The 12114-nt window shown below is 46.1% G+C and overlaps 1 protein-coding gene across 1 annotated transcript in view; it reads left to right on the top strand.

The window, feature by feature from the left end:
* The first annotated feature begins 6891 nt into the window (after nt 1–6891).
* The window catches only part of LOC129869429 (serine/threonine-protein kinase N2-like), a 46966-nt gene continuing 41743 nt past the window's right edge, over nt 6892–12114 (top strand). The window contains exon 1 of the mRNA XM_055943832.1: nt 6892–7684. Coding sequence (XP_055799807.1) covers nt 7664–7684 — 21 coding nt within the window. The 5' untranslated portion in view covers nt 6892–7663. The remainder of the gene's footprint in view (nt 7685–12114) is intronic.

Below are 12114 nucleotides of genomic sequence, written 5' to 3'. Positions count from 1 at the left end.
TCTCCCTGTAATTACGATGAGGGGTTGGTCACGGTTCAGACACCATGTTTTCCGGTTCTGCGCACCGTGCCTCCAGTGCCCACCCTTAGCCCGGTACGTTCTGTGCCTGCTTTCCGCACGTGTCGGGCTAAAGTGAGCATCCAGCCAGGACGTGTTATGCCGGCTCAACGCTCCTAGTCTCCAGTACGCCTCCTCAGTCCAGGATATCCTGAGCCGGCTCTACGCACTGTGTCGTCAGTGCGCCTTCACAGCCCAGTGCGTCCTGTGCCAGTACACTGCACTTGCCGGGCTAAAGTGAGCATCCAGACAGGACGGGTTGTGCCAGCTCTATGCTCCAGACCTCCAGTGCGCCTCCATGGTCCAGTATATCCTGTGCCAGCTTCATGCACCCGGCCTCCAGTGTGTGTCTCCAGCCTAGTACGTCCTGTGCCTGCTCCACGCACGAAGCCAGTGAAGATCCATGGCCCGAAGCCTCCAGTGATGATCCATGGCCCGAAGCCTCCAGTGATGATCCATGGCCCGAAGCCTCCAGTGATGATCCATGGCCCGGAGCCTGCAGTGATGATCCATGGCCCGAAGCCTGCAGTGACGATCCACGGGCCGGAACCTCCTGAGACGGTCCAGGGTCCTGAACCTCCTGAGACGGTCCACGGTACGGAACCTCCTGAGACGGTCCACGGTCCGGAACCTCTTGAGACGGTCCCAGTCCAGAGCCTCCGGCGATGATTCACGGTCCGGAGTCTCCGGCGATGATTCACGGTCCAGAGTCTCCGGCGACGATCCACGGTCCGGTTCCACGGAAGCGACGGGATCAGCATGCGGAGCGGGGGCTACGTCCCGAACCGGAGCCGCCACCAAGTATAGATGCCCACCCGGACCCTCCTCTATAGAGTCAGGTTTTGCGGCCGGAGTCCGCACCTTTGGGGGGGGGGGGGTAGTGTCAGGCCTTGACCTTAGAGAGACTTTATTTCTCTATTTGGTTAGGTCAGGGTGTGATTTGGGTGGGCATTCTAGTTTGTCTATTTCTTTGTTGGCCTAGTATGGTTCCCAATCAGAGGCAGCTGTCTATTGTTGTCTCTGATTGGGGATCATACGTAGGCAACCCTTTTTCCCACCGTCAGTTGTGGGATCTTGTTTGTGTGTAGTTGCTTTCTGCGCTGCATATAGCTTTACGTTTGTTTTTGTATTTTGTTGTTTTTCTGTGTAATTTTTAATAAAGAGAAATGTACGCCTACCACGCTGCACCTTGGTCTCCTTCTATCAACGAGCGTAACAAAACCAGGTGGAACAATTAGTTTTTTTAATTTACTGATTATCGGGATAAGGTAAGACCCAGATGCAGACCGTGTCGAAGTAACAATGTTTATTACAGCAACAGGGGCAAAGGTACAGGGCGGCAGGCAGGGTCAGGCAGAGTGGTCAGGTTCAGGGTTAGGACAGGCAAGGGTCAAAAACCAGGAGGGCAAGAAAGAGAGGCTGGGGAAAAACCGGGAGCTGACAGGACAAATGCTGGTAAGCTTGACAAACAAAACAAACTGGCAACAGACAAACAGAAAACACAGGTATAAGTACACAGGGGATAATTGGGAAGATGGGCGACACCTGGAGGGGGATGGAGACAAGCACAAAGAGAGGTGAAACAGATCAGGGCTTGACATTGATAGCCACACTCCAACACGCAGACATCATTTACAAACTAAGAATTTGTGTTTAGTGAGTCCACCAGATCAGAGGCAGTAGGGATGACCAGGGATGTTCTCTTGATAAGTGCGTGAATTGGTCCTGTTAAGCATTCAAAATGTAACGAGTACTTTGGGTGTCAGGGAAAATGTAAGGAGTAAAAAGTAGATTATTTTCTTTAAGAATGTAGTGGAGTAAAAGTAAAAGTTGTCAAAAATATAAATAGTAAAGTACAGATTTTAGTCATTTACATCAATGCACAATGGAAATACATTTTTAAACATCCTCTTATTTTATTGTCATTGTACCCTCATGTATTTATTTTTTATCTTTATTTAACTAGGCAAGTGAGTTAAGAAAAAATTCTTATTTTCAATGACGTACTAGGAACAGTGGGTTAACTGCCTTGTTCAGGGGCAGAACGACAGATTTTTATCTTGTCAGGTCAGTGATTCGATCTTGAAACCTTTCGGTTACTAGTCCAACGCTCTAACCACTAGGCTACCTGCCCAACGCTCTAACCACTAGGCTACCTGCTTCCTCGTGTATGGTTGTATCGTGTTGAAAATTATTTAAAAAAACAACAACAAAAAAACATGTTATTAACAAATTCAGAAAATTCTTATCAGCCACCAATTTTCTGATGTAATTATTATTTGAATATAGGTAGTATTTTACAGTATATATAATAAAGACATGGTTAATCCTTTTTATTTGTTGTTTCAGGGTAATACACCACATACTTGTGTAACAGTATAACTTTACGTAGTCCCCTCGCCCCGACACGGGCGCGAACCAGGGACCCTCTGCACACATCAACAACAGTCACCCACGAAGCGTCGTTACCCATCGCTCCACAAAAGCCGCGGCCCTTGCAGAGCAAGGGGCAACCCTACTTAATGTCTCAGAGCAAGTGACGTAACTGATTGAAATGCTACTAGCGCGTACCCGCTAACTAGCTAGCCATTTCACATCCGTTACACTCACCCCCCTTTCAACCTCCTTTTCCGCAGCAACCAGTAATCCGGGTCAACAGCATCAATGTAACAGTATAACTTTACGTCGTCCCCTCGCCCCGACACGGGCGCGAACCAGGGACCCTCTGCACACATCAACAACGGTTGCCCACGAAGCATTGTTACCCATCGCTCCACAAAGGCCGCGGCCCTTGCAGAGCAAGGGGCAACCCTACTTAATGTCTCAGAGCAAGTGACGTAACTGATTGAAATGCTACTAGCGCGCACCCGCTAACTAGCTAGCCATTTCACATCCGTTACACTTGTACCAACTTATGCTTAAAGTAATTGGCTTTTGCGAATGTGGGATGGAAAAGTGAATCCCTGTTACCATGTCCATCCTTTCATGATCTTGGTGGTCCAGGCACTCTCTGATAATAGAGAAAAAAAGACAAATCTAGTCTATAATCCATATACAAATTCCATACATGTTGACAATGCATTGCACGAGAGCCTTACTCAATGTTCGCATATTGACTGGCACGTTTGGCATCAAATCAACAAAGGGGGTTGTGGGGGGGGGGGGGGGGGGGGGGCGACCCTATTGACATAGTTCTGAGAGACATCCATAGTGTATCCCTCTTATTTGGCCCCTTTTACTCTGCTAACGACTTGATGTTTTCTCTCACCCAAAATATCTATGATATTATCATCATAACATAACTATTTTATAACATTTATGTAATATACCTGAATGCTAACTAACGTAGCAGGTGTTCCTTCTTCTGCTCTTTTCAACCAATCCAGTAAATGTGGAGGAGTTAAGATGGAGTGTCAACAGAGAGGAAGAGGAGAAGATGGAGTGTCGCCAGAGAGGAAGAGGAGAAGATGGAGTGTCGCCAGAGAGGAAGAGGAGAAGATGGAGTGTCGCCAGAGAGGAAGAGGAGAAGATGGAGTGTCGCCAGAGAGGAAGAGGAGAAGATGGAGTGTCGCCAGAGAGGAAGAGGAGAAGATGGAGTGTTGCCAGAGAGGAAGAGGAGAAGATGGAGTGTTGCCAGAGAGGAAGAGGAGAAGATGGAGTGTCGCCAGAGAGGAAGAGGAGAAGATGGAGTGTCGCCAGAGAGGAAGAGGAGAAGATGGAGTGTCGCCAGAGAGGAGGAGGAGAAGATGGAGTGTCACCAGAGAGGAAGAGGAGAAGATGGAGTGTCGCCAGAGAGGAAGAGGAGAAGATGGAGTGTCGCCAGAGAGGAAGAGGAGAAGATGGAGTGTCACCAGAGAGGAAGAGGAGAAGATGGAATATCGCTAGAGAGGAAGAGGAGAAGATGGAGTGTCGCTAGAGAGGAAGAGGAGAAGATGGAGTGTCACCAGAGAGGAAGAGAAGATGGAGTGTCGCCAGAGAGGAAGAGGAGAAGATGGAGTGTCGCCAGAGAGGAAGAGGAGAAGATGGAATGTCGCCAGAGAGGAAGAGGAGAAGATGGAGTGTCGCTAGAGAGGAAGAGGAGAAGATGGAGTGTCACCAGAGAGGAAGAGGAGAAGATGGAATGTCGCCAGAGAGGAAGAGGAGAAGATGGAGTGTCGCCAGAGAGGAAGAGGAGAAGAGAAAGGGATAACTGGGCCCCAAATCTGTCTTCTCCAGCAGGTGGTGTTTTTTCCCACTCACCAAGCAAGAAGTTGTTGTGTGGAGGTCAATAACCACATTTCCATACAGTTTTAATGCGTGTAAAGTCATATCGTATATATATATATTTTTTAATCACAGCTGTGATGCAAACAGGAAGTTGTGGTACAATTGTATAAATTCCCGAAAGATCATTTGTCCGTTCGACACGGTGGGATATTTTTTGTGTCGGTAAAATGAATTATGCGAGGAAATATCGGTGGAAACACTTTTATGTGCAAATGTTGATATAATAATAATGTAAACTTGGAGTCACACAACAGGGAAACCCTGGTCTAGAGCACACGTCTTGCCAAAACCACAGCGGGCACACTTGCTATATCACTGCAACATTTCTTTGTGAGAAAACAGAGTTGAAAATGCAATGAAAACCCATTTAACTTGTATTTTTTTTCTTTTCGGTATGCATACGTGGGAATTGAATCACAGAAGGTATTTTTATTTGCCAATAGGATGGAAACCAAGCTAACAAAAAAAAGTGTGGATTATTTCGCACCGGGTCTACGTGTGGCTTATTTTGGTCGAATAGAAGATTCGTAACACTGGGGCCCCACAAGGGTGTGTGCTCAGCCCAATCCTGTACTCCCTGTTCACCCACGACTGCGTGGCCATGCATGCCTCCAACGCAGTCATGAAGTTTGCAGATGACACAGCAGTAGTGGGCTTGATCACCAATAATGACAAGACTGCCTATAGGGAGGAGGTGAGGGCTCTGGGGTGTGGTGTCAGGAAAACAACCTCTCACTTAAGGACAACAAAACAAAGGAGATGATCGTGGACTTCAGGAAACAGCAGAGGGAGCACGTCCCTATCCACATCGATGGGACAGCAGTGGAGAAGGTGGAAAGTCTTGAGTTCCTGGGCATACACATCACAGACAAACTGAAAAGGTCCACCCACACATACAGTGTGGTGAAGAAGACACAACAGCGCCTCTTCAACCTCAGGAGGCTGAAGAAATTTGGCCTGTCACCCAAAAGCCTGACAAACTTTTACAGATGCACAATCGAGAGCATCCTGTCGGGCTGTATCACCGCCTGGTACGGCAACTGCACCGCCCTCAACTGCAAGGCTCTCCAGAGGGTGGTGCGGACTGCACAACGCATCACCGGGGGGCAAACTACCTGCCTTCCAGGACACCTACACCACCCGATGTCACAGGAAGGCCAAAAAGATAATCAAGGACAACAACCACCCGAGCCACTGCCTGTTCACCCCGCTACCATCCAGAAGGCGAGGTCAGTACAGGTGCATCAAAGCTGGGACCGAGAGATTGAGAAACACCTTCTATCTCAAGGCCATCAGACTGTTAAACAGCAATCACTAACTCAGAGAGGCTGCTGCCTACATTGAGACCCAATCACTAGTCACTTTAAACAATGCCACTTTAAATAATGCCACTTTAACAATGTCTACATGTCTTACATTACTCAAATCACATGTACAGTATATACTGTATTTTATACCATCTATTGCACTTTGCCTATGATGCTCGGCCATCGCTCATCCATATACTTGTATGTACATATTCTCATTCACCCCTTTAGATGTGTGTGTATTAGGTAGTTGTTGGGTAATTGTTAGATTACCTGTTAGATATTACTGCCCTGTTGGAACTAGAAGCACAAGCATTTCGCTACACTCGCATTAGCATCTGCTAACCATGTGTATGTGACCGATAAAATTTGATTTGATTTAGCTAGGTCGTTACAAGTGTACTGATTCAGGCTGCATCACATCTGGCTGTGATTGGGAGTCCCATAGGGCAGCACACAGTTGGACCAGCGTCATCCAGCTTTGGCCGGTGTAGGCCGTCATTGTAAATAAGAATGTGTTCTTAACTGACTCGCCTAGTTAAATAAAGGTTAAATTAAAAATGTTAAAATACTGTAAGACATCCCGGCAATTTAAAGAAAAACACTGTATATCGCAGTTGTCTTCACTTGTCGTCACTAGTTACCACAGCCATAAAGTCATAAACCCCGCCTATTTCTGCACTGTCTCTTCTTAAAATGTGATTTTTAACCTAACATTAACCTTATGGCTGACCTTAATATAGCACACTTAGACTTCGTGGCTGCTGTAACTAGTTGAAACCGTTGTGCCTGTTGTTCACACGAGTGTCCGCTCTCTCGTTGGCTAGAATGGTCCCACCTAATCTTGCCTCGTTAGAGCACAGATAGGACAATGAGACAGATATTTCACTGGATGTTCAAATGTGAAGCATCCGCTTAGCGTTTACACTCATTACCAAATATGGTAGTGAGAGGAAGCCCACGGGCAGCGGGAGAAGATGGAACAAGATGGATTTTGTCCGACATTCGGCAAATTTTCTCAGCGATGAAACGTTTGATCTCAATACAGTTTGATGTTCCCAAAACTAGAATATGTGATGAACAGAGTGGCCTGCGATTTTTATACTTTACACTTTGCAAAAGTTTTTAAAAATCATGTTGTTTAGGAGTGCAAAGCAAAGGCAAATGTATTTATTGCACACGCGCACTTCACAAAGTAGGCGTTCTCTAACGGAAATATGCAGATGCGCCAATAGGATTTTACTAGCTCATCTTTAGCTCTGCCCACCTCCTTGCTGGTTTTCCCCACTATGGCGCATTTATTCCCATCGGAAACGACGAGTTGTGGTTTATATTGGTTAAATTATACAAATCTTTGGTTAGAGCAAGAAGGAGGTAGCTGCATCCCAATATGGCGACCGGAGAATGGGCGAGTGGGTGTGTCGAAAGGAAAGTAGTGGGCGTGTGGAAAGGAGTGTGTGGAAAGCACTCTGCGACTATGGGTTATGGTTCTTTCTAGGCAACTGGGTCAGTGATTTTCATGTCGAAACTCTACAGAGGCCTGAGTTCCCGAGTTGGTTGACCGTTCAAAACGATTTTTCCCAGTCAGAGCTCTTTTTTCCCCCAGTTCCCAGTTGTTTTGAACGCTACATATAGTGTGTGAATTTGTTGCTGGACTGGCAGACAACGTTCAGTCGGAACCGCGCATAAAGTTTTTAATTCGGTGTGTTTCTGAGGACGATTTCAGGATAGGAGCGCTTGCGTTTAATTATTTTTAGTTCTACATGAGGAGAGAACTACAACATAATATTTGGGGATTGTTTTGCGGTTGAATCTTTTTGAATAGCATACAGAATGAAGTCTAAAAATACAGTAATGGGAAAGTTCCTATGTTAATCACGAAGAGAGTTGATTACTGATTTCGGATTTACGAAGTAGGAATTCGTATTTTTGGAAAATATCCTGCATAGGCTACGGGTGGAATAATATTGTTTCTTCATATGAGTCGTCCCATATCCTCTGTCCCGAGTTTTATTCAAAGTTGAAAAACCAAGATGGCGGCGGATTCCCTACAGGTAAGAACTCTGCAACTAAAACGCGTTGTTTTACAACAGTTTGTGGGCCTATAATGACATCTTTCCTTTTCAGGTCATGGTTATTTCTGTTAAATGACTGGCCTTGGTAGGAATTTGTTCATACCTTGTTACTTTGTGTGTCCAACTGTAGCTTTAGTGTAACAGACAAAATGTGATTGGAGCCCTTTGCATAATCCCTCCCTAGCCTATTTTGTTTGATTGCTTCTAAAGCGGAAAGGAAATTATTCACGTGATCAATAAAGTAATATGCCCCTAATCTCTGTTACTCAGATTATGTAAAACTAATCTCTCTGTCTGTGGGTGTGACAATTTGTATTGGGCACCTCATAGAGCTGGGTGATATGGACAAAAATCCGTATTGCGATTAATGTATTGAATTATCACAACGATATATTGAACGATGAGATTATAACATTCATGTGCACCACCGTTTTATTTTTTATGACCCTTACAACCTACTACTTTGAATGTTGTACCTATCAATTGTCATATTAACAATCACCTATATTAGCAAAGTTATTTCTGTTCAAACTTCACATTTCTCTACTAGGGCTCTATAGGTTATTTATCGTAATGAATCGGCAAAATGTCCACGATAACTGGTCTGTTTGGTCGGAGTCGATCATTTTCGGGTTTATCCTCCCAACTCCAGCACCTCAGTCTCACTGTCACAGTAAACTCCCGTTTGATATCTATTAATATTATCAATTATTTTCTCTCACAGACATTACAAAGTCAGCTCCCTCCCATAGTCAGTTAATTAACTGTTGCTTGGGGCAGGTTGATCATAGGCTTCAGTTTCATACAGTGGACTAGTTTCTGGTTTGAACCACTCCTGATCGTGTAGTGTAATAGCACAGAGTATTTTACTCTCTCTTTGGTAGTCGGCTTCAACTGAAACTGAGGTCATATTATTTTCAGTTGAGATGCTCGGAAGTTAGTGTGGAACAGGCAGGGTGGGCCTTATTTGCAGTGCAGTAAAGGGCTCTGGGACCACCTGTATATAACCTCCACATTGACTCTGTACCGGTACCCCCTGTATATAGCCTCCACATTGACTCTGTACCAGTACCCCCTGTATATAGCCTCCACATTGACTCTGTACCGGTACCCCCTGTATATAGCCTCCACATTGACTCTGTACCGGTACCCCCTGTATATAGCCTCCACATTGACTCTGTACCGGTACCCCCTGTATATAGCCTCCACATTGACTCTGTACCGGTACCCCATGTATATAGCCTCCACATTGACTCTGTACCGGTACCCCCTGTATATAGCCTCCACATTGACTCTGTACCGGTACCCCCTGTATATAGCCTCCACATTGACTCTGTACCGGTACCCCCTGTATATAGCCTCCACATTGACTCTGTACCGGTACCCCCTGTATATAGCCTCCACATTGACTCTGTACCGGTACCCCCTGTATATAGCCTCCACATTGACTCTACCGGTACCCCCTGTATATAGCCTCCACATTGACTCTGTACCGGTACCCCCTGTATATAACCTCCACATTGACTCTGTACCGATACCCCCTGTATATAGCCCTGCCATTGTTATTTACTACTGCTATTAAAATGATTTGTTATCTCTTTTGGGGGGTATTTTCTTATCTGCATTGTTGGTTAAGGGCTTGTAAGTATTTCACCTGTTGTATTTGGCGCATGTGACAAAATACAATTCGATTTGATTCATTAACTTCAGGTGACTAGAGTATAGCTCATTGGGTTCAGAGCAGTGAGGGGAGAGCAGAGGGTAAGGGGTCTTACAAACAAGGAAGTGGATTATACCTTTTGTGGTTATCAAGAACATGGAATTCCAACAGTTGGGGATGTATATCCTCTGAGTTAGGTCTTATGAATGACTTGGTACAACCTCTGCCATTTGGTCTGGAGGGGCCCTTTAGGGTTGTGTTGAATGTAACCTCGTTCCCCAGGCTAACTTGCTACTGGGCATTTCCAAGTAAAAGGACCCATGAGCACCACCATGTGAAGTTAATAGAGGCATGTCAAATGGAAGCTAAGAGTCTATATTTTATGGGGTGAAATTACTGTTTTTCTATCCCAAAAAATGTGTAATAAGCTTACGAAAAGGACTTCGGAAAAGGGGTCTTAGACATTTACCAGAAAGTCTTTAAAATTATTTAGAAATTCATCAAAACACAATAATGTTGAATTAAAGATCCCTGACAACTATTTTATATTTAGTTTTGGATTATTTTAATTATTTAAAACATTTTTTTAAAGAAACATTCCTTTGTGTCTTAATTCTTTAGCAAAACCCCACATCTCTTGAAGATATTTTAACATTTCTCATGAGGGAGGATAATGGAAGTTCACACAAGTAACAAGTAAAGGTAGACCTACCAATTAGTTATAGTGTTTTTACTGATATCAAGTTTGCTGATTTTATTAAGTGATTAACTTGTAATTCTGTTAGATTTTGGTATCAGAATTACTGCAATTGAATTGGCTACAATGGGACATCATAGTAGTTGATCATAAACCACAGTTGGGTCTCCTGCTACTGTCCTCCCTTCCACTGTTCACCTCATAGGGTCTCCTGCTACTGTCCTCACTGTTCACCTCATAGGGTCTCCTGCTACTGTCCTCCCTTCCACTGTTCACCTCATAGGGTCTCCTGCTACTGTCCTCCCTTCCACTGTTCACCTCATAGGGTCTCCTGCTACTGTCCTCGCTTCCACTGTTCACCTCATAGGGTCTCCTGCTACTGTCCTCCCTTCCACTGTTCACCTCATAGGGTCTCCTGCTACTGTCCTCCCTTCCACTGTTCACCTCATAGGGTCTCCTGCTACTGTCCTCCCTTCCACTGTTCACCTCATAGGGTCTCCTGCTACTGTCCTCCCTGTTCACCTCATAGGGTCTCCTGCTACTGTCCTCCCTGTTCACCTCATAGGGTCTCCTGCTACTGTCCTCCCTGTTCACCTCATAGGGTCTCCTGCTACTGTCCTCCCTGTTCACCTCATAGGGTCTCCTGCTACTGTCCTCCTTTCCACTGTTCACCTCATAGGGTCTCCTGCTACTGTCCTCACTGTTCACCTCATAGGGTCTCCTGCTACTGTCCTCCCTTCCACTGTTCACCTCATAGGGTCTCCTGCTACTGTCCTCACTGTTCACCTCATAGGGTCTCCTGCTACTGTCCTCCCTTCCACTGTTCACCTCATAGGGTCTCCTGCTACTGTCCTCCCTGTTCACCTCATAGGGTCTCCTGCTACTGTCCTCCCTGTTCACCTCATAGGGTCTCCTGCTACTGTCCTCCCTGTTCACCTCATAGGGTCTCCTGCTACTGTCCCCACTGTTCACCTCATAGGGTCTCCTGCTACTGTCCTCCCTTCCACTGTTCACCTCATAGGGTCTCCTGCTACTGTCCCCACTGTTCACCTCATAGGGTCTCCTGCTACTGTCCTCCCTTCCACTGCACCTCATAGGGTATCCTGCTACTGTCCTCACTGTTCACCTCATAGGGTCTCCTGCTACTGTCCTCCCTTCCACTGCACCTCATAGGGTCTCCTGCTACTGTCATCCCTTCCACTGCACCTCATAGGGTCTCCTGCTACTGTCATCCCTTCCACTGCACCTCATAGGGTCTCCTGCTACTGTCATCCCTTCCACTGCACCTCATAGGGTCTCCTGCTACTGTCCTCACTGTTCACCTCATAGGGTCTCCTGCTACTGTCCTCCCTGTTCACCTCATAGGGTCTCCTGCTACTGTCATCCCTTCCACTGCACCTCATAGGGTCTCCTGCTACTGTCCTCACTGTTCACCTCATAGGGTCTCCTGCTACTGTCCTCCCTTCCACTGCACCTCATAGGGTCTCCTGCTACTGTCATCCCTTCCACTGCACCTCATAGGGTCTCCTGCTACTGTCCTCCCTGTTCACCTCATAGGGTCTCCTGCTACTGTCCTCCCTTCCACTGTTCACCTCATAGGGTCTCCTGCTACTGTCCTCCCTGTTCACCTCATAGGGTCTCCTGCTACTGTCCTCCCTGTTCACCTCATAGGGTCTCCTGCTACTGTCCTCACTGTTCACCTCATAGGGTCTCCTGCTACTGTCCTCACTGTTCACCTCATTGGGTCTCCTGCTACTGTCCTCCCTTCCACTGTTCACCTCATAGGGTCTCCTGCTACTGTCCTCCCTGTTCACCTCATAGGGTCTCCTGCTACTGTCCTCCCTTCCATTGGCATTCTGTTATGTTTACCTCTTAACACATTTTTTCCCCCTTTCTGTTTGGTGGTCAAAGTAATGCTGTGCTGTACTGTGATGTCCTGACTTGTGAAACAGACATTGAGAATGAAATTCATATCCATAATTATGCACTTCTGTATCGTACAAATCAGGCACCCATGATGTAATTCAAATACCGGATGGGCTCCTGAGTGGC

The sequence above is a fragment of the Salvelinus fontinalis genome, chromosome 14, assembly GCF_029448725.1.
Source record: "Salvelinus fontinalis isolate EN_2023a chromosome 14, ASM2944872v1, whole genome shotgun sequence".
Classification (NCBI taxonomy): domain Eukaryota; kingdom Metazoa; phylum Chordata; class Actinopteri; order Salmoniformes; family Salmonidae; genus Salvelinus; species Salvelinus fontinalis.
This window is presented reverse-complemented; position numbering and strand designations above follow the sequence as displayed.